The sequence below is a fragment of the Leptopilina heterotoma genome, unplaced genomic scaffold, assembly GCF_015476425.1.
Source record: "Leptopilina heterotoma isolate Lh14 unplaced genomic scaffold, ASM1547642v1 Lhet_108, whole genome shotgun sequence".
Lineage (NCBI taxonomy): Eukaryota > Metazoa > Arthropoda > Insecta > Hymenoptera > Figitidae > Leptopilina > Leptopilina heterotoma.
This window is the reverse complement of record NW_025110825.1, coordinates 1,443,624-1,467,562: the sequence shown is the minus strand read 5'-3', so window position 1 is coordinate 1,467,562 and position 23,939 is coordinate 1,443,624. Positions and strand designations below refer to the sequence as shown.

At 23.0% G+C, this 23,939-nt stretch overlaps 1 protein-coding gene and 1 long non-coding RNA gene across 4 annotated transcripts in view; one reads left to right on the top strand and one right to left on the bottom strand.

The window, feature by feature from the left end:
• Nucleotides 1-23,939, bottom strand: part of LOC122502994 (protein madd-4) — a 245,727-nt gene that overhangs the window by 2,140 nt on the left and 219,648 nt on the right. For 2 of the 3 annotated variants that reach the window (XM_043613374.1, XM_043613381.1), the window contains 13 exons: nucleotides 15,125-15,266; nucleotides 14,627-14,720; nucleotides 10,476-10,867; nucleotides 10,197-10,326; nucleotides 9,177-9,387; nucleotides 8,719-9,029; nucleotides 8,487-8,614; nucleotides 8,217-8,384; nucleotides 7,570-7,751; nucleotides 5,280-5,366; nucleotides 4,013-4,982; nucleotides 2,766-2,845; nucleotides 1,223-1,436 (listed from right to left, as the gene is read on the bottom strand). In XM_043613374.1, coding sequence (XP_043469309.1) covers nucleotides 1,223-1,436; nucleotides 2,766-2,845; nucleotides 4,013-4,982; nucleotides 5,280-5,366; nucleotides 7,570-7,751; nucleotides 8,217-8,384; nucleotides 8,487-8,614; nucleotides 8,719-9,029; nucleotides 9,177-9,387; nucleotides 10,197-10,326; nucleotides 10,476-10,867; nucleotides 14,627-14,720; nucleotides 15,125-15,266 — 3,109 coding nt within the window. The remainder of the gene's footprint in view (nucleotides 1-1,222; nucleotides 1,437-2,765; nucleotides 2,846-4,012; nucleotides 4,983-5,279; nucleotides 5,367-7,569; nucleotides 7,752-8,216; nucleotides 8,385-8,486; nucleotides 8,615-8,718; nucleotides 9,030-9,176; nucleotides 9,388-10,196; nucleotides 10,327-10,475; nucleotides 10,868-14,626; nucleotides 14,721-15,124; nucleotides 15,267-23,939) is intronic. The other variant, XM_043613388.1, reaches the window with a different exon arrangement.
• The window catches only part of LOC122503062, a 164,438-nt gene that overhangs the window by 13,510 nt on the left and 126,989 nt on the right, over nucleotides 1-23,939 (top strand). Inside the window, exon 2 of the long non-coding RNA XR_006301706.1 lies at nucleotides 9,952-10,076. This is a non-coding gene — a long non-coding RNA (uncharacterized LOC122503062). The remainder of the gene's footprint in view (nucleotides 1-9,951; nucleotides 10,077-23,939) is intronic.

The following is a 23,939-nucleotide window of genomic DNA, read 5'->3' as shown; positions in this document are numbered from 1 at the left end:
AATTGCCGAAAAGAATTCAATTATTTAAAAAAATTGATTTAATTATTTTTATAAAATAATAAAAATTTCACAGAAATTCAATTATTTATAAATTTCTTCGCAATTATTCAATTACTTTTATAAATAATAAAATTTTTACACAAATTCAATTATTTTCGTAAATAATGAAATTCTTATTATGAATTCAATCATTTTCATAAATAATAAAACACATTTCAGAATTTCAATTATTTTTAATACAATTAATACAATTTTAATCGAATTCGTAGAGAAATGTAATTATTCTTAAAAATTTTATTAAAATTCGTCGAAAAAATCCAATTATTTAAAAATTTATTGATAAAATTCTTTATGAGAATTCAATTTTAAGAAATAAGTAATAATTCAATAAATTGTTTTTTTTGTATGTAACTAATTAGATTCTGGTAGAATTTTCTAATAAAACTTGATTTAAAAATATATTTCAGTTAAAATTTTCGATTATAATATTTATAATTGAATATTAAAAGCGCATTAGAGCGTGAATTTTTAAAAATAATTAAATTTTGAAAAGGTTTCAATTTAAAGTCTTTGAGAATCTGAATTTTTTATATTTTTAACTGTGGAATTAATTTTTTTGAGAAAGTTTAATTGCGGATTTTTTTTTTAAATTATCTCAAGTTTTTATTTTCTAATATATATTTAATTGAAGAATTTACGAATAATTGAAATTTTGTTGAATTGAACTTTGTAAAAAAATGGATTTGAAAATTTTGAAAATAATAATTGAATTGATAATAATTTTATCACACGGTCATTAATTATTATTAAACATAAAGAAACGATCACTCCGAGTCTTCGACTCGGAGTTATCGATATCTTCATGTTTTATAGTTACGAAAAATTTAATTTTTAGTTTTTAGTAAAATTATTTGACTATGTCTGTTTATATTTTTTTTGTCAGTAATTGATCAATTTATTTGATTTAATAAATAAAACATAAACATATAAAAATTTAAAAAAGGGAAAAATAAAATAAAAAAATATTTATTCTTGATTATATTTGATTCAAGTAAATATTTATTTAATAGACAAGTAATCGGTTATTTGATTCAAATAAATTTTTTTTGTCGTTTGAATAGTGAGTGAATAATTTTCGTTTGAAAAATAAATTCTTGTGTTTAAATATTGAGGGAGAAATTTTTTTTACCAAATTGAAGTTAGGGAAAAAATTTTTTTTCACCTGTTTTCCAATTGAAACATCGGGAATTTTCACATTCCGTCCATTCTTCGGCGTGCCATTGAGGACATCTTCCTGCACCACAAGATTTGACATTTTCTGGTACTGGATAACCAGCATCTTCGCAAAGATTTGCACCAATCACTGTTCGTTGAGGATTTCTCGTAGTGTTGGTCAATTGTTTCGCTGATCGTACAGTGCACTGTGCTCCCCTCATCTAAAAATTTTCTTATTTTTATTTAAACGACAAAAAAAAATTATTATTATTCTTTTTTTCTAGATTTTTACTTCCAAAAAATAAATTTTACTTTTGAAAAGTATTTTTTAATTTTGCAAATTATTTTTTGCATTTAATCTTTATAACAATAATTTATTGATAATTTTAGTTGAGAGTTTGATCGAAACATATTAAAAATATAAATATTTGAGTAAATCAAAAATATGTAATTTGAATATTACTTCAATTGTCATTTGAAAAAAATAATTTCGAATTGATTCCAAATAATTCTGATTATAAAAAATATTTAAGAAAATAAAATGTACGTAATTTAAATATTACTTCAATTGTTCTTTAAAAGAAGTAGTTTCAAATTGAAAACAAATATTTGCGGAGTAAATAAAAAGAAGTATTATAAATAAATAATTTGAATATTTCTTATTCAATTTTCATTTTTAAAGAAATAGTTCAAACTTGAAGAAATAAATTTCTGTTCTCCTTATTATAGATTTTTGATATTAAATATGAAATAAGATGTAAATAGAATTCAGCGATATTAAACGCGTACTCTCGAAGAATTAAATTAATTAAAGACAATTTCAGCATCAGTGAATAACTTGACAAACAAAAATGAATTTGCTCGTTTTAAGGTTTTGAAAGTTCTTTTGGCGAACAATCACTGCGCAAACTTTTCAGTATTTAATTGCTTCTAAACTCGAAAGTTAATTAATAAAACTAAACTAGTTTATTCCCTCAACTGCTTCATTTTCGAGCCAACGATTTGTTTTCTGAAATTAATTAATTAATTAAATTCACACAAAAAAAACCATTTTTAATGTTCATAATTAAAAAAGATTATTATTTACGAGACAATAAAATAAAATCCCACATATAGAAAGAAGTATTAATAAAGTTAATGTAATTATTTGATATTATTCTGTTATTAATTTTTTATTAATCGTAAATATTTTAACTTTTTTCAATTTTTTTTGTTCTTTTCTTTTTATCAAAAGACTTTCAATTTTGATGAGGAGGTAAAATGTAGAGTTAATGATGTTCTCAAATATTGAAAAATAAAAATTTATTTCTTCTTTAAATTCATATTGGAATAATATTACTACTATTACCTGAATTAATTAATTAATAATAAAAATTCGGAATGTTTAATTTGGTTTTTCGCATTTTATAATAGTTGGTAATTTTTGAAAATATGCAAGAAATTTCATTCATTTGAATGTTCAGAATTTGTGAATAATAATTAATGTTAGATCATTGAAATTGAAACACTGCTTTTTAGCATTTAAAATTAATTTAATTATTAATTATTACCTGAAATCCGCCTCCACCGCAAGTCTGGGAGCATCTGGACCATTCAGTAGTTACCCATTCAAAGATTAAATCGTCCTTTGCTGCATGAGAAAATGTAAATAAAATTTTATTGCTAATTAATTAACCAATTAATTATAAAAATATTACTAATTATTAATTAATTGATTATAAATAAAATTATTATTAATTGAAGGATTATAAATATTATTAATTATTAATTGATTGATTATAAATATTACTAATTAATTATTAATTAATTAATTACATATATTACCATTAATTATTATTAAAAATAAATAATGTTTATTAATTAACTGTTAATACCAAATTAAAAGTAAATGAGTGATAAATTACTTAACTAATTAAGTATTAAAATATTTGAATACTTAACTAATGAAAAATTAGTTAAATATTTACCTCATTAATTAAATAATTAACTAAATAGTTAATTAAATACTTACACTGAAATAAAATTTATTTGATTCAATTAACCGATTACTTGTCTATTATCAAACAAATATTTACTTGAATCAAACAATTTTTGTTTAACTTTAAATCAAATAAATATTTACTTGAGTTAAACAATTTTTGTTTAAATCAAATAAATATTTACTCGAATCAAATAATTTTTATTTAAATCAATTAAATTGTATTAATTTGAACCAATAATTCAGTGTTGGAAGCAAATACCATATAATTGACTCAAATAAAAATTTTTTGAATCAAGTAAATAAATTGATAATAGTAAAATAATCGATTATTTGAATCAAATAAATTTTTTTTCAGTGTTGCTTATTAATATTTAACAAATAAAATTATCAGCTAATTAAACACTAATTAAATACAAACTAATTAAATACTTAACTAATTAAGTGCTAAAGCAAAAAAATATTCAGCTAATTAAATTCTTAGCTGATTAAATACTCAGCTAATGAAATTATTAGCTAATTGAAAACTCAACTAATTAAATTTTTAGTTTATTAAATACTTAGCTAATTAAATACTCAGCTAATTAGCACTTAGCTACTTAATAATTTAATAAATAGAAATTATTTATTTATTTATTTATTCTAACGAAATCTTGCAGTCCAAAAAGATGTTTTCAAATTTTCAAAAATTTTATTAGTTATTAATAACAAATATTAATTATTATTAATTATTTTCTATAATAATTATTATAAATTTTTATAAATTGTTTGAAAATGATTAGGACAATAATTATTTAATTTATTGAAATAATAAATTACCTTTACTGAAAACAACAACAGGTCCAATTGTCGGTTGATTCAGAGGATCTTCACTACCGGAAATTGATAATATAGGCACATTTTCATCATTATTTCTCAAGGAAGAAATATTTTTTGTACTCTTATTTTTTTCATCCTTCTCATTGCGAGTGGATTTTGAATAATCACTATTCTCTCCCATCTCCTTAAGTTTCGTTCGTCGAAGTATTTCCAATTCTCTTTCCTCCTCAATATTTTCCTTTGTCTTCTCTAATTCATCATTTACATCTGTTTCATTTAATTTCATTGACACTGTGTCATTATTTAACATCGTTTCGTCATGAAAATGTTTTTCAATTTGTAATTCCTCCTCGTAAAATTCATTACTTTTTTCACTTATATTCGATTGTTGTGATGTGACTTCGTCTATTAATGAATTTTCCGTGAGAAAATCGATAATTGTTTTGGATTTATTATTGGTGGGGTTAATTTTTTCATTTGGTGGCATTTCTGTTGTAGGAGCAATATTTTTGGTTGTTGTTGTTTCGATTTCGAAATTTGTTGTCTGTTTGATGTTTTCTTTAGTTTGGGTTGTATTTTTATTCTTGTGATCTTTTTCAAAATGATCGTAGGCTTTTTTTTGTTTCGATCCATTTTGGTTAAGGAATGAATTTTTAAATAATGTGGATGGAGTTGATATTTCATTTGAAGAGGGAATTTTCATTGTATTTCTTTGATTTAATGTGATGAGAGGGTCATTCACATCGTAGGGGTTATCGTCAATGAAGATCCGTTCATCATCCAGTTCGTATGCATCGTTCTCGTTTAAAGTATTTTTTTCCACCTCGCCGTAATTTTTGTTCAGGTTATCGTATTGGAAATCGCTTTTTAACTTTGACATTGCTCGAGTGGTTGGGTTGTCTTGGAAATTGATGTCCAACAACGGCTGCTGATTGATCGACTTTGAAGTGTCTTTAAAAGGCCATAAAGTCTGGGAAAAATGTTGACCATGATTACATTGTTTATAGATGTAGATGTCGAAAAGAAAGATGTTGAAAAAAAACCTTTATGAATTTTATGATATTGGATTTTTAGGATTTTTTTGAATGGTGAATTGGAAAACTGTATTTTGAAATTTTTAAGTAGTGGATTAGTGATAAAATAAGCAAAGAATCGGGAATAAAAATAAAAAAAGTCAGTTATGAAATTTTCATTAATTTCGAGGATTATTTAGAAATGTGACAAATGAAGCGAGTTATGGTTAATTAATTAGTTTGTTAAATCTCACCTTTAGAGTTGATATTAATTGATTAAAGTGAGGTACCAGTGTCGATGCACTGGATTTAGCGCTTGATTCTATAGACTCAAAACCAGGCTGTATTTTCGTAGCAATTATTATCCATTAGCATTGAAGAAAATTGTTAATAGTATTTCCAAGAGGAAGGCAGAAAAAGTGAAAAAAAACAGTTTTTTTTATACATGAATTTATTTTGTTAATCTCAAAGAAAAAATAAATTTGAGATTATTATAATGATTAAGGAAGTATTTAGGCCTCGGATATTGTGACTTTTTCGACTTTTCTTCCAAATTTTGCGACAAAATACAATATTTTTAGTATAAAATGCAAATTTATTTCGATTTTTAAAGTGTAAAAAGCATAACTATAGACAAATCTTTAAAAATTAACTTTTAAAGAATTTTAATTGAAAATTTTTGAAATAATTGAATTTTCAAAAATTTTAATAAATAATCTTCCAGTTTAAATTCAATAAAAATGAAAATTAGGTTCTAAAATTAATATTAAAATAGTTTTAAGAAAATAGTAATTCTCTGAATTATTTCGTTTTAATTTTTTAACAAAGTAAATTAAAATTTTTAAAAATTTACTATTTTCGAATTTTTGAGAAATTATTTATAATTAAAATTCTTCAAAAATTTAATTATTTTTTTTATATTTTTTAAAAACTTAATTATTTTTCAAAGATTTTACTAAATTTAAATTATTTTTAAAAATTATTTAGAAATATTTTTAAATACTTAATTTTACAAATTTCTTTATTAAAATTTTTGAAAATATTCTATCTTAATATCTTTAAAAAAAAAATAGACGCAGTTTCAATTATTATAAAAAATTGAATAGATACATACAATTAAAAAGATTTTGAATAATGGAAATTTTGTAAAATTTAATTGAAAATAAATCATTTTTTCAAGAATTTTATTACAATTTTTGAAAATTAACTTTTCAGGAATTTTGTTACAATTTTTAAAAATTAACTTTTAAAGAATTTTAATTGAAAATTTTTGAAATTTTTAAATTCTCAAAAATTTTAATGAATAATCTTCAAGTGTTAATTCAATAAAAATGAAAATTCATGCAAATTAGGTTCTAAAAATAATATTAAAATAGTTTTGAAAAAAGTAATTCTCTGATTTATTTCGTTGTAATTTTCTAAAATTCAATTATTTTCAATATATTCGATATTCAATATTTTCAATATTTCCGAAAATTCAAATACATACACAAAATAATAACATTAAAATTTTTTAGAATTATTTTTAACATTTTTTGAGAAAATAATCTTATTCAAAATTTTTAATTAAAATTCTTTAAAAAAAATTTGTTTTTAAATTATACAAAAATTTTTCAATTATTGTCGAAAAATTACATTACAATATTTATAAAAAACTAATTTTTAAAATTGTTTTATTATAATTTTTTAAGATCCAATTACCTTCGAACAAAGTAAATTAAAATTTTTTAAAATAGTTTAGAATTTTCGAGAAATTATTTATAATTAAAATACTTAAAAAATTTGATTATTGTTTTATATTTTTTAAAAACTCAATTATTTTTCAGAGATTTTATCAAATTTCAATTATTTTTCAAAGATTTTACTAAATTTGAATGATTTTTTAAAAGAGTTTACCAAATTTCAATTTTTTGAACATTTTTTAATTGCATATTTGTAAAACTATTGTCTTTCAAAAATTATTTAGAAATTTTTTTAAATTGTTAATTTTACGAATTTCTTTATTAAAATTTTTAAAAATATTCTACCTTAATATCTTTAAAGAGAAAAATGGAAGGTTTCAATTATAAAAAATTGAATTTTTGTATTTAAATAATTGAATTCTCGAAGAACTTACGGAAAATTATTAAAAATTAATATAAATAATTGATTTAGAGATGAAGTTTAGTTAAAAATTGTTGAAAATAATTAAATTTCTGGAAGGGTTATAGTTTTAATTTTCAGAAATTATTAAATTCGGTAGTTGAAATTTTTTTAATTTTATCCTCTGTGAAAAAAGAAAGAAGAAGTATTTAAATATTTATTTAGCAAAATCATACAAGTTTTGATTAATTGAATTTAGAAATCAGTGAAGAATCAGGGAAATACAAAATAAAATGTTTGTGACAACATTAAATTAAATAAACAACTTTTTCGACTTTTTTTTCTATTTTTAATCGACTAAAGCGATTTTTTCTGTTGGTTAAAGTCGATCCGAGGCCGTAATACTGAAAAAAATATTATTTAAGATTGGGTAATAATTTTTTTTATCATTTTTTTTTATACCTTGTAAGGCGATGTGACTGAATATTCTTCATGCATTTTTGTCGAACGTATCGTTGACTGGGTTGTTCTTATTTTTGGTTTTTGAGTTGTTTTCTTACGTCCTTTTTCTTTTGTATTCGATCCATAAACCTCATGTCTAGCTTCATGACTGTGATCGTCGCTTCCATAAATAAATGCCGGTTCTAGTGCAAATAAAAGAAGAATTAAATTCTAATTAATTCATTCCTGCGATCTATATTTTCATTTTTGAGCATAATTCTTAATTTTCTGCTTCTCTATTAAAATTTAATTCAATTACAATTATAATTATTATTATACTTTTCATATGAATGAAAGATTCATTTTTGAATATGTATAACAAAATTTTTGAACGAATTAATTTTATTTCCTTTCGGTTTTTCTAAGAATATCAATTTGAGACAAAAAAAACGTATCAAAACTAGAGTTAAATAGTAATTTTTGCAACAATTTTGCTTTTTTTTTTGTCTCAATTTTGTATTCTTAGGAAAAGTGTGTATTTATTTGTTTTTTTTTATTCATTTCATTGAATTTAATTTGAGTAAATTGTCAATTAAAATTAATTAGATTTTAGTTAACAAATTAATTTAAATGACAAATGGTGTTATTTAATTGTAATAATGAATCACCTGCTCGATCGGAATGAACATTCTCATTTGAATTCCCTGCGGATGATTTGGCAACAATTCCTTGTCGTGTTTGAATCGCGTTACCTGATCGAAGAACTTCTTCACTACTCATTTGATCTCTTGGACGTAATTTTACGAAAAGTTGCATTTCCGCATGAATTTGTCCAGCTGGTAAAGAAAGTTTTGTAATTTTATTAATAGAAAAATTCGAAATTTAAGAAAATTAAATTTACTGATGAAAATTTTAATATTTTATTATAATAAACTTACCAACACATGAATATATTCCTTTATCTGAGAAGGCGATGTCCATTATCCTTAGAGCTCCTTTTCTGCTAATTTTGTATTTTCTCGATTTTTGTATTCTCTTGCTATCTTTCAACCAACTAATTTGGGCTCTGGAAAAAATGATATGTATTATTTAGTATTATTGCAAGAATACGGTAAAATTTTGTCATGAGGCTAAAGAGGAATATTTTTGAATTTTTCTTTGTTTTCGTACTTTTCAAAATTTTGTACAGGACAGCGAATTTTAATGACTGTTGTCCCTTGAAAAACCACAGCTCCCCCTCCAATTTTGAGATCAACTTTTTGATTAGGATCATCTTGAATGAAGGTAATATTTTGTGAATTAATTATCGGCTGTTCGCTCATTCCCAATTCGGAGCATGGTCTGTTGTTACATACTTCTTCCGATTGTGGTTTGCGGGCAGGACATTCGTGATCTGGCCGACTTTGTTTATGGCCCTGTGCGCGAACTTGTTCGCAAGTTATTTTTCGTGTTTTCACACCACCCCCACAAGTCTTGGAACACTATAATGAAATTTTCGTTTATTAAATTTTTTAGTAAATTAGTGATTCAATTTTTTAGTGAAAATTATTTTTTAAAAAAGGATTAACAAAATTTAGAGAAAGAAATTGCTGGTTTGCGTAATGATTATATTGTAGAATGAAATGTACCTTTCCCCATTTACCAGTGTGCCACTTGACAGGGCAATCAAACACATTGCAATATCGTCTGTCCACTGGCGGTGGTTGTGGGCACATATGACTTGGAACAGCCACACTGTTCCCAGTTCCACGTGACACTTCTTGTATGCAAGTGACGTCACGCGTTTGTATTCCAATGCCACAAGAACTCATGCATGGTGAGAAATCAGTTGTATTCCACCTAGAAACATTATTCCTTTGTGAACATTCAAAAGCGTTTCGATTTATCCAGCAAAAGAAAGTGTAAAATTATCAGAAAAATAAAGTTCGCTCAAAAAATAATTTTTCATCTTCTACTGATTATTATCGGCTGTGGTTTCTTTTTATGAATTGTGAATTAAATTAATTTTGATGACCCAGATATTAATTCAAATTGTTCTAGCAATAGTTTGGGACCAGTAAAACATTATTTGACTAAAAATTGTTAGTAAACAAAAGATAAAGTTGATGTTTTGATTCGGAATCAAAAATCAATTTTGTTTAATTTTGAGTTGTATATTTTATGTTTTGATATCAAAATCAAAGGTCAGCTTTGTTTTGTTTTGATTCCGATATACGAATTAAAAGTGCAGTTTGTTTCCAACTTCAAAATCAATAGTATTTTTGGTTAAGATATCAGAATCAAAGTAAACATTTAAGGGTGCTTCTGCAACTGATCCTAAAACTTTAAAATCGCCAAATTAAAAATTGCAGATATATGTTATTATTTATAATATTATTTATTGTTTTATTTTCTTTTTTTCAGGTAACACAGGATTTAGAAGTGCTCGGAATTACTTAAAATCAGGAGTATCTTTTGTGCCTTAAAGATGATGAAGAGGATGTTAACGAGTACAAACTGAAGGTTGTCAGCTACTCTTCGTAATATCGGTAAGTTTACAATATTCTTGAATTAAATGAAATTGCTCGACATGCATCACTAATATTGCAAAAATAATTAGTGCTCTAAACAAAAATATAAAATCAGAGTTTTTCGATAATTCCACTCACTTCGGATCACATTGATGATCATTGCAGATTTTAATCCTCGATTCAGGTTTTTTTTCTTGCGTACAAAGCAGATTACTGACAACTTTATTTGTGTCATCACGTCTACACTGAATTATTGAAGTTTGTCGTCCTAGAATTAATGGATTTTTTTTCTCTATATATATGTTAGTGTAATAAATAATTTCTCGTTCCGTTAAATTTGTTATAGTGCACACAGAATATATGTATGCACGAGAACTCGTTAATAAGTTGAGATTTCAGAAATATTAACATACATACCTCCTAAACAAGTTGCGTTGCAGTGAGTAAATCCGTTTTCGTGCCAAGAATATGTGGTTTGGACGGAACTTCCGGATGCAACTTTGATGTTACTCTCGTAACTTCCGGACCCAAAACTACCAGACGATGATCGATATGTGTCTGTGAGACTTGGTTCGGCATAACTACTATCGCCAACGGCGTCAATTCTGTAGGACAAGCTATTTTCCATTAAATTGCACGAGTCCATTATGCATTTCTCAATATCAACGGGTTTTGGCCCTTTGCATTTATCGTCCGGTAATGGGGCTATTGTTTTGCTGAAGTCGAGAAATACTTTACAGCCAACGTCGCGACGTCGAACACCCTCGCCACATGTCACTGAGCACGGTGACCATGCTTCCGCAATGAACCTTAAATTGGAAATTATTTATTCATTATGTGTGTTTCCTTTCGCTTTGTTTTTTGTTTGTTGTTTATGGATTATCTGCCTCTATGCATACTGTTAACCCTTTGAGGACCAAATTCTTTCTTAAAAAATCGCGATTTTTGATTTTTAAGGAAACTTTTCAGGGACAGTTATTGAAGTTTTTTATTTGAAGACCAGTGTCTGTCATACGAAATTTTTCAGACTATGTGAAAATTATTGTTTCAATATTCAGTTTTGAAAATTAAAAAATTTATGCACAAGTTAATAAAAAAATGTTCATGTTGCCTGAAAGCAACACTGGTCCTCAAAGGGTTAAAAGTCTTTTTGCTTCGGATAGGAAAAATGGAATTGAAAATAAGCTTTTTTTTCGTTTTAATTCGCAGGCTTCGCACTCATCTACTAAAACCTACTATTTACTATTTTTTGGAACTTTTTTTTAGATTTCAGCCACTAAAAGCTACTATTTTTGTTTTTTTTTTTAGAATTTCCACTACTTTAAATTCGCTAATACTAGAAATCAAAAAACTATTCTTGAAAATTATAATCAAATTCTTTACAACGATTCAATTATTTTCAAAAAATATTCGGAATTCAATTATTTTCTTAAAATTTCGCAAAAGAATTCAATTATTTGAAAAAATTGATAAAATTCATCCAAAATTCAATTATTTTCAAAAAAATTTCGAAAAAATCAATTATTTAACAAAATGTTTAAACAATACTTCACAATAATTCAATTAATTTCACTGATAATAACTTTTTTCATGGAAACTCAATTTTAAAAAAAAAATTATATCATTTTTGCAAGAATTCAATTATTTCTAATAATAATTAAACGAAAATTCAATTATTTTAACAAATAAAGTTTTTCACAAGAATTCAATTATTTAAAATAAAATTTTCGTATAATATTTATTATATTCTCGTAAAGAATTCAATTATTTTCAAAAATGACAAAATTTTTCATAGAAATTCAATTCTTTTTAAATATTTTAATAAAATTTTTCGCAGTAATTCAATTATTTTCATAAATAATAAAATTCTTCTCTGGAATTCAATTATTTTTGAAAATTTTAATAACATTCTTTGCAACAATTCAATTATTTTTATAAATATTAAAATTCATTGCAAGATTTCAACTATTTTTTAAATACAATTTTACTGGAATTGCTCAAAGAATGTAATTATTCTTAAAAATTTAATTTAAATTCATCGAAAGAATCAATTATTTAAAAAAAAGTGTGTTTGAAATTCTTTGGTAAAATTCAATTATTTACAATAATATTAGAATTTTCCACAGGAATTCAATTATTTTCAAATATTTTAATAAAATTTTCCGAAAGAAATCAATTATTTCAAATACAATTTTAATTACATTTTTTTTATATAATTTTCAATTATTCTTTTAGATTTTAATAAAATTCTTCCCAAGAATTCAATTATATTTTTAATAATAATTAATCGAAGCATTCAATTATTTTGACAAATAAAGTTTTCCACAAGAATTCAATTATTTAAAATAAAATTTTCGTAATATTTGTTATATTTAGAAAAAATTAATTATTTAAAACAGTGTTTATAAAATTCTTATAAAAAATTTAATTATTTTAATAATAACAAAATTTTTCACTGAAATTGAATTCTTTTCAAACATTTTAAATACAATTTTACTGGAATAGCTCAAAGAATGTAATTATTCTTAAAAATTTAATTTCAATTCTTCGAAAAAATCAATTATTTAAAAGAATGTTTTTTGAAATTCTTTGGAAGAAGTCAATTATTTACAAAAATATTACAATTTTTACAGGAATTCAATTATTTTCAAATATTTTAATAAAATTGTTCGAAAGAAATCATTTATTTTAAATACAATATTAATTAAATTCTTTTTGAAATAATTCAATTATTCTTTTGTATTTTAATAAAATTCTGGCCAAGAATTCAATTATTTACATAAACAATTCTTTGAAAGAATTTAATTATGTCGATACATATGAAAATTATTCCCGAAAATTCAATTATTTTGAGCCATTTTAATAAAATTTATTGCAAAATTTAATTGTTTTCATAAATAACAATATTCATCACGAGAATTCAATTATTTTTGAAAGTATCTAATAAATTTCTTCTTGGAAATTCAATTACTTAAAAAATTCTAATAAAATCTTTCGCAAGAATTCAATTATTTTCATAAATAATAAAATGCTTTTTCAGAATTCAATTATTTTCAAAAAAAATTTAATAAAATATTACACAGCCATTCAATTATTTAAAAACTTTTTTTTAAACATCTTCGTAAGAATTCAATTCTTTTCATGAATAAGAAAAATTTATCAGGAATTCAATTATTTAAATTAAATTTAATTTAATTTAAATTTAAATTAGAATTTGCATAAAGTTTGTCGAAAGAAAATTAAAAAATTTTTATAAAATTCATCGCAAGAAAAAAATTATTTTTATAAATATTTAAATTCTTTCATGATTAATAAAAATTCGTTTTTCGATAGCTACTTTTTTATTACATTTTTTAGTTTGAAATTAAAATTCGAAATTAAATTAAATTAAATTAAAATTTTGCATCTTTGTTGAGTTTTTGAGAGTGAATTCAGTTCAATTTTTATTCGAATAGATGAATAAAAAGTTTCTTTACGATTTTATTCAGATCTTTGAATCAGGATAGAATTTTGTTTACAAACACAGTTTTTCTAAGGATATCAAATTGAGACAAAAAAAAAAAACGAATTAAAAAGTTGCTCTGCAACATTTTGCTACATTTTTTGGCTCAATTTTTAATATCTTTAGAAAAACTGTGTTTTGATTGCAAAATCAGAATCAAAATTCAAAATTTGTTTGGTTTTGATTCTGATATGAAAATCATAAGTAAATTCTGTTTTTTTATTCAAAGATCAGAAGTTTTTAAATTTGTCCAGATATTTGAAAATGTTGTTTGTTTTTATTCCAAAATTACAATTCAAATTCATCAGTTTTTGGTTTTAGTTGTTAGTCATTAGTTAGTTGTTAGTATTCAGTTCTTATTTTAATTCGTTAATTTAGAAGACGTAATGTAATTACAATAATGTCTAACTAGTGACGACAATTTTCATTTCATCCTTTCTTTTTTGCACAGTATATGGTGCTTCTGTTATCGATAGCGAAACCCAGCCGCACTGACGTCACAGGGTCGCCCCAGTTTTCATAGCGCAGAGAAAACATGGCGAATATATATATATATATATATGTATGAATTCGCATTTTCTTATATTGCGTCATTTTTCTCTCCTTTTCTCTTCCCTTTAAAATTCAGTCCTTAAATTAAATCCAGTAGAAAAAAACATATGCCGGTAAATAAATGTATTGAGAATTTATTAAAAAACAATATAATTATTTATTTTCGGTTTGAATAAAATAAATGTAAATAACAAATAAAATTGCATGGAAACGTACCATTAGGATGTTCAAATTTTACACATTTTATTAAGTACAATTTTTAGGGAGTTTTTTTTGGAATATTGGAGTGTTTACTCTGACTGTTATTCTAATAGTCACTCCAATATTTACTCCGATATTTACCCAAATATTTACTTTGATATTTAATTCAATATTTACTCCGATATATTTTTATCGGAGTTGAATTAATCCAAACAAATTTGTCCAAAACAAAAATTAATTTTGGAATTAACGTTATTTTGAAAAAAAAAGTTTATCAGTGGCGAAATGGATTAATTAGTGAATTAGGACTTACTTTGATACTGAAGATACAGGTTGATCTATTAATTTTTCTGGCACTGGAGGTGGTGCGTATGGTTGCACTAGAGGTTGATTTACATCATCGTCATCTGAAATTAAGTAGAGGGAAATATTTATTTTAGCCATTCGGCACAAAAACTTTTATTACAATTAACTTCTCTTCTTGATTATCAATTATCAGTTTCCCACAAACAGAAAATTGTTCTATTTAAAATTTTAAACCAAATATAGTTTATTTGAGTCAAATAAAAGTACCACTGTTAACTCGAAAGTATCAAACTGCAACAAATTAATACCAAAAATCTGGATCAAATCTTAAATTGATTCAAATTTTTGTTATCAGTTCAGATCCTGTTTGGACATTTCTTCAACTAAAATTTATTTCTTTGAGACAAATTTTTTTCTGAGGGCACTGGATCTAAAATTTTTTTTTGAAAGAAAAGATTTTTTCAAATAAGGAAAAATGTAACATTTCGGTAAAATCTTTGCTTACAACTCGAACAAAGATGACTGCCTTTGCATTCTTGTTCGCCGTGTGGTCTTTCCGCGGAATCGCAATCTTCTGAAAACCTCCCATTTCCATCTCGACACTCCACGGACCTTGTTCTTATTCCCGTCCCACAGGAGACCGAGCACTGTTAACGTACAAAGCGACAAAAAATAATAATTAGTTAAATTCATTAGCATTAATTTGTTTAGATGTCTTTAGTTTACTTGAATTTTTGTTCTCTAAATCTGAATCAGTTAAAATTTCAATTAATTTGAATCAGTTATTACTGTCTTTTTATTTCGCTTTTTATTTCAATTTTTATATTATATTTATACTGTTCACTAAATTTGAAGCAGTTAAAAATAATTATTTTGAAAGTACAAAATCAGTCACTGATTCAAATACAGTATGTAAATAAACTTAAAAAAGATTATCGAATTAATAGAAATTTTGTAAAATACAACTAAAAATAATAAAATGTATTAAAAAATTTTATTAAAAAAAAAAACAATTTTTTTCATTTTTTTTTTTTTATTAAACTTTTTAACAAATCAAATTTTCAAAGTATTTTAATTTAATAATTGATAAATAATTGAATTTTATAAAGAGTGCGAAGATTAATAATCAAAATTTTTATTAGTTAATTTAAAAAAAGATACACACTTAAATTTTTTAAATAAAATTGAATTTTCGCAAAGTTTTTTTAAAAATTCTGAAAAATAAGATTTTTGAAATTTTTAATTTCTGTTATTTCAAGATAATTGAATTTTCAGAAACAAATAATTGAAATTTTTTTACATTCTATTGAAAATAATTAACTTCTTGAAAAGAATTTTATTTAAATTTTTCGAAAATAATCAAGGGAAGTCAGTCACCACAATTATAATTTTATTTTTAAAAATTTCTTCGCAATACATATATTCAATTATTTTCATAAATAGTAAAATTCTTCGCAGGAATTTTTAAATATTTTAAATGCAATTTCAATCGAATTCCTCGAAAAATGTAATTATATTCTTAAAAATTTTATTAAAACTCGTCGAAAGAATTCAATTATGTAAAAAAATTCTTCTCAAGAATTTCAATTATTTTCATAAATAGTAAAATTCTTCAGATTTACTAAATTCTTTTGAATATTATTTTTAAGAAAAATTCTTCACGAGAATTCAATTATTTTCATTTTCCATATAAAATTCTAAAAAACAATTCAATTATTTTCAAAAGTAATGAAATTCTTCGCAGAAATTCAATTATGTTTAAAAATTTGTTAAATTTCTCCTCAAAATTTCAATTATCTTTATAAATAATTAAATTGTTCTCCACAATTCAATTATTTTCAAAAATTTTAATAAAATTCTACGCAAACATTTAATTATTTTCATAATTATATGTAATAAAATTCTTTGAAAGGATTCAATTACTTTTATAAATAGTAAAATTCTTTGCAGAAATTCAATTAGTATCGATACATTTTAATAAACTTGAATTAATCAAATTTTCAATTATAATTATGAACAGACAAGATTTTTTAAAAAAAATTGAAAAAATTCTTTGTTTAATTCAATTATTTTCCAAATTTTTAATTAAAATTATTAAAAAAAAACATTATTTTCAAAAAATTTAAAGAAACTTGTCAAAAGAATTTAATTATTCATGAAAACTCTATAATAAGAAATTTGGAAGTCATTTGTAGATTTATTTATGTTCGAAATCAAATAAATTTAAATTTGATGAGAAAAAAAAACCGGGATAAAACCGTGAATTTTGTTGAACGAAAATAGTAGACACCCTGTTGACTTTTTAGTTTTTATTAATAAAACTATTATTTCAAATAAGCTAGTTTACAAAAAAGAAAAAATTAGTTCAGATTTAGAGAGTGTATTTTTAATTTAGATACTTTTGTTTTTTGATCATTGTTATATTAGCGAAAATAACTGTTCTATTGTTTCAATAAAGCAGTTTTGCCAGTTAAACTGCTTTTAATTTTCCCTCTCGCGAAAATTTGTTAACTTTATGTATTATGCATTATTACAATATTAACAAGGATATGCATATATAATATATATAGTATATTTATATATTCTATATATATATATATATACTTATATATTCCATATATATAGTATATTTATATACACTATACATATATTTATATTTCATTGTAAACTGTATAAATATGTTGTTTATGAATTGGAGCGAATTGCTTTGTCAGTTTGTAAATTCCGACATAGTTGGTTATATGCATTCGTATTGTGCGTGTGTGCTGTATAGCTGACACAGGAAATGAGGGCAACACAACAGGAACTTGTGTGGGAAGGCATTAATATATTCTAACTTGTCATGAAATATGTATGTGTGCACTCATTAACACCCCGAGTAATGACAAATGAATTAAGTTTCAACCCCCTCAGCTTTGAACAATGTAATATTGTCACATTCCGGAATTGCGAAATTTCTCTCTCTCTCTCTCTTTTCATTTGCGATTTTTAGGGTGACCGAGAGTCAAGGAAAACCCCGCTTAAATCTGATAATTGCATTCCAAAAACAAGTTAAAGGAAAAATTAGAAAAATTAAATATTTAAAATTTTGTTACTTTGGATAAATAGTCGTTGAAACTGGGAGAGAATTATGTGATCGATAAAAAGAGGGTTGCTACAAGTCAGGGAAAGTAGAATTGGTCAGGAAAATCAAGGAAAAGTCTACTGGATTTCTACTGGAGAAAATTAAATTTTTAGAATTGATAAGAAAATTTTGAATTTTTGGAATCTTTTTTGTTTGTCTCATAAACTATGAGAAACTACCACGAATTCTAATACAAAACCTTCAAAATCTTTTTCTATATCTGACAGGAATTAATTTTTTAACATTATTTAATTATTTCAAAAGCTTTAACGCAATTATCTTGCTACATAACAAAATTCTTCACAGAAATTCAATTATTTTTACTTTTTTAGGAATTTTAACAAAATTCTTTGCAAAATCCAATTATTTTCATAAATAACAAAATTCTTTACAGAAATTCAATTATTTTTACTTTTTTAGGAATTTTAACAAAATTCTTTGCAAAATTCAATTATTTTCATAAATAACAATATTCATCAGAAGAATTAAATTATTTATAAAAGTAATAAATTTTTTCTTGGAAATTCAATTATTTTTGATTCAATTTAACAGGAATTGCCAAAAAATGTAATTACTCTTAAATAATTACCACGAATTCTAATTCCTATTTTTAGGAGTTTTAATAAAATTTTTTGCAAAATACAATTATTTTCATAAATAAAATATTCATCACAAGAATTCAATTATTTTCAAAAATAATAAAATTGTGCGAAGAAATTCAATTATTTTTTAAAATTTTAACGAATATCTTGTCATGAATTCAATTATTATCTTTATAAATAGCAAAATTTTTAGCCAAAAATTCAATTATTTTCAAAAATTTAAATAAAATTCTTTGCAAAATTTCAATTATTTTCAATAGTTTTTTTGGAATTCCCAATGATTTTCAATATTTGCTATTTTCTTAAAATTTATCAAAAAATTTAATCACTGAAGAAAATTTTTGATACAATTCTACGAAAACATTCAATTATTTTCATAAATAATAAAAATTCATTTAGGATTTCAATAATTTGCATCGCAGAATTTCAAATATTTTTAATATAATTTTAAATAAATTTCTCGAAAAATGCAATTTTTCTTAAAAATTTTATTTAAACTTGACGAAAGAATTCAATTTTAAGAAAAGTTCAATTATTCAAAAAAAAAATAAAATTCGATGTAATAATTCAATTATTTTCATAAATAATTATTAATTCTTCATAGAAAATCGATTATTTCCAAAAATTTTAAGTAATTCTGCACAAGAATTCAATTATATCTTGATAAACAACAAAATTCTTCCCATAAAATCAATTATTTTAAGGAATTTTAATAAAATTCTTTTCTAAAATTTAATTATTTTGATAAATATCAAAATTCATCACAAGAATTCAATTCTTTTGAAAAGTAATAAAATACTTTGCAAAAATTAAATTATTTTTAAAATTGTTTTAAAACTCTCCGTCAAGAATTCAATTATTTTCAAAAATATTAATAAATTTCTTGGTAAAATTTCAATTATTTAAACAAAATTTCATAAAATTCTTCGCATGAATTCAATTATTTTCATAAATTAATATTTAAATTCTTCTCAGGAGTTCAAATTATTTTTAAAAATTGTGATAAAATTCTTTAATATACCTAATAAATTTCAGTAAAATTTTAACTAAATTCTTTAAAAGAAATGAATTATTTTGGAAATTTAATAAAATTCTTCATAAAAATTAAATTATGAGAAATATTCAACTATTGAATAAATTATTTTTTTTTGTTTTTAAATAATTGAATTTTCGTAGAATTTTCTAATTAAAATTGATTTAAAAATTAATTTCTGTTAAAACTTTAGATAATAATTTAATTTTAAAAGCATTATAGCATGAATTTTTGGTAATAATTGAATTTTGAGAAGATTTCAAATGAAAATTTTTGAAAATTTGAATTTTTTATACTTTTAAGTAGAAATAATTTTTTTCAAAAAAGTTTAATTGAATTTTTTTTTAAATTATTTAAAGTTGTAATTTAATTAAGTAAGTATATTTAATTAATTTAATTTAATAAGTATATTTAATTGAAGAATTTCCGAAAAATCGAAATTTCGTAAAATTGAATTTGTATTTTGTAAACAAATGGATTTGATAATTCTCAAATAACTTTTTCAAAAACTATTAAAAATAATTGACTTGAAAAAGAATTTTAGTTAAAAACTCTAGAAAATAGTAATTGAATCGAAATGATGAAAATAATAATTTTCTTATAAGTTGGTGAATTTCAAAAAGGTTTTTATTTGGAATTTTTGAAAATCTTAATTCTTATGGAAAAATAATAATGATTAAATGTTTGTTTAAAAAAGAAGTTATTGATTTTTTTGAATAATTTTACAATTAAAGAAATTCTTAAATAAATGTGTAAGAACATTTTTCTAAGTATCTAATAATTTTTAGAGTGAATCAGAATATATTCTTTAGGGTCAGGGAAAAGGTCAAAATTATGTCTGGAAATCAGGGAAAAGTCAGGGAGAAACAAAGTTAAATTTTTGTGGCAACCCTGAAAAAATAGCTGTTAAGCTTTATGGTCAGGGAGAACTCAAAATTTTGTCTGGAAATCAGGGGGTAAAAGGAAATTAAATTTTTATGGCAATCCTGAAGAAATAAATACTTATTTAAATACTCGATTTTAAAAAAAAAATATTATAAAAGTAATAAATAATAATATAATAAATATAATATAACAAATTTTTAATAAAATTTAATAATCGTATGCAAAACATTCTGGTTTTTTGGGGTTTTTCTTGTTATTAGAAAGATGACAGCCACTGTTACGCAGTGACAAGAGCAGTTACCCTATAATTTTATTAGAAAAATTCTGCAGAAATCTTTTTGTATAAAAATTTTATCCACTCTCCTTCTTGTCGTATAATTTTTTTTTTTTTTTTTGCTTCACATCTTATATAGTTTTTTTTCGTCAAGTTAAAATCTGATGTATTATGATAAGAAAGTAAAGTTTGTGTACAATGAGAATCGTAATGTCTTTTGTGGGAGGACAAAAAAAGTACTTGAAGTACAAAGAAAATACCCGAGGTAACGGTAACGTGAGTAAACTTTGAGCATGGTTGGTGGGTGTAACTTTTCTCCCAGCAAAAAGGGGTAACTAAGAGTGTGAGAGAAAGAGTGTGTTGTATACGTCTATTCCTTAGTCCTTAAAGGAGTAGTGATCTCAATTCTAAAGGACCACACACAGCATCTTCATTTCAAATCCCTATACGTATCTCTCTCTTTCTCTTTCGAGTGTACACAATAACCTACTCGGACTTGTTCGAACTCGTTAGGGATTTTTTTTTCGCCTTTTGCTTCAGATCGAAAAACTTGTGTGTCGAGAGAGTTGTTCTTTTGAAAAAAAACTAATTGCCAAAGTGACACTCTTTGAATTCTTAAAAGAAATCTTGATTTTTGATGTATATGACACTTTTTCTGCAGATATCAAATTGAGACAAAAAAGGTATCAAAACGTTGCTTCGGAGTAACGTTTTGATATATTTTTTTTATCTCAATTTAATATCTGCAGAAAAACTGTGATGTTGAGTTGCGTTAAAAATTTATTGCAAACCAAGAGAAGATGTTTGAAATTAGCTTTTTATCAGAGCTGTTAAAAATCATGATTTTTAAAAACAAGTCCGATCTTTTCGATTTCGTTCGGATTTTTCCCATTTAAGTCAAATTTTTTCTGGAGCTTCGTTGTTTAGTAATGATAATAAATAATTAATTTTACAATAGAAGCACGAAAGAATAGTTCCTTTATTATTTTTAAGAAACTATTTAACCCAACATGTTGAAAAAATATTTGACTTCCTTCTGTTTATCATTTACTGTCTTTATATAAATACTATTTAATACGATAGTTTGGTTTTCTTAAGATTTTTTTATTTTTTTGTTTTAAAACTTCAAACAAGAGTACTAGTATCAAAGTAAGTTTGTAGTTTGTAATTGCATTTGGAAAAAATTACCTACAATTTTTTTGATTATAGAAAAAATATTTGTTTTTTACTAAAAGAAGGATTACTATTGTTATTCAATTATTATAATTATTAGTATTATTATTGTTGTAAGTAGCAGTAGTAAATAAATGACAAGGGATTCAATATTTACTTGGATCAGAAAAGTTTCAGTAAAAAAGAAGTCCAGACATAAGATGGTAGGGAGGAAAGGAGGAGGAAAAGATAAAAGTCTATCAATTCTTGTCTTTCGAAGCTCGCAACCCGACAAAATCATTAACCCTTTCTAACCGAGGGCAGAATATTTCTTTACAAAGAGCCGAGAATAAAGATGACAGTTCACTATCGAGGGCATTGTCCTGAGATCAAAAGTGTACTATCTATATGTTAGCAGCTTCATTTTAAAATCTCACGAGAGCGCTTTAACAAAAAAAAAATCCTATCACGGTATTTCTTTCTTTTAAGAATTGTTTATATTCCCTTTGACATTGTTCGCCACCTCAATCAAACATTATTTTCTTTTTTTTTAATTATTGCTACTCAAAAATGCTCTTTTTCAGGTATTTGGCATTCTTGAGATATTCTCTTGCTTCTATTTTCACAATAACTGCAGAATTATATGCAATAATTAAATTGAAAAAATGTTGTTAATAAAACTAACAGAACTGTATGATTCTTGTTTATTTATGCAACATTAAATTTAAAAAAGAAAGAATTAAAGGAAGAACGAATGTAATAAAGAAATTCTTGGATGTAAACATATTTGAAAAATTTTTTTCATGACGAGATATTTGTAAAAACTAATTAATTCTAATTTTGTTTTTCTGTATTTATTAGAGAGGGTTTTCATTAAAATTTCAATAAATTTTCTTTTTTAAATAATTAGAAAAAAATTAATAATTATTGGCGTTATTTGAATTAACTCTTTTGAAGTAGTAAGAAAAGAAGTCCAGAAATATTATATTATTATATTATATTATTATTAATATTTGCTAATTTGATTCAGTGAGTGAATTTTTGCTTTTGTATTAGAATTTTACTAATAAATGGCCATTGTAAATTAAATTAAATTAAACATATGAAAAATTATTTAAACTTTTTTGAAGTTTCAGTGAGAAATCATTTAATTAAATTTTGAGAATTCAAGCTTCGCACTCATCTACTAAATAATAAAATTTCTACTGGAATTCAATTAATTTAAAATAGGATTTTCAAAAAAATTTCGAAAAAATCAATTATTTAACAAAATTTTTATACAATTCTTCACAATAATTCTATTACTTTCACCAATAATAACATTTTTCACTGAAATTCAATTATTTAAAATAAAATGTTCATAATATTTATTATATTTTAAAAGAAAATTAATTATTTCAAGCAATGTTTATAAAATTCTTATGAAAAATTCAGTTATTTTAAAAAATAACAAATTTTTTAACAGAAATTCAATTCTTTTTAAACATTTTAATAGAATTCTTCAAAAGAATTCAATTATTTTTGAAAATATTAATAAAATTCTTATCAACTATTCAATTATTTTCATAAATAATAAAATTCATTGCAAGATTTCAATTATTTTTAATATAATTTTACAGGAATTGCTGGAGAAATGTAATTATTCTTAAAAATTTAATTTCAATTCTTCGAAGAAATCAATTATTTAAAAAAATATTTTTTTTTAAAATTTTTTGGAAGAATATTTAAGTATTTACATATAAAATACCATACAGACATTCAATTATTGTCAAAAATTTTAATAGAATTCTTTGTAAAATTTAATTAGAATTTGCATAAAATTAAGTCGAAAGAAATTAATTATTTAAAATTTTTATAAAATTGTTCTCAGGAATTCAATTATTTTTGAAATTTTTAATAAAATTCTTATCAACTATTCAATTATTTTCATAGATAATAAAATTTATTGCAGGATTTCAATTATTTTTAATATAATTTTACAGGCATTGATGGATAAATGTAATTATTCTTAAAAATTTAATTTCAATTCCTCGAAAATCAATTATTTAAAAAAATTATTTTAATTCTTTGGAAGAATTTATTTATTTACAAGAATTTTAGAATTTTTCACAGGAATTCAATTATTTTCAAATATTTGAAGAAAACTATTTGAAAGAAATTAATTATTTTAAATACAATTTAAATTAAATTTTTTTGACATAATTCAATTATTCATTTAGATTTTAAAAAAATTCTTCCCAAGAATTCAAT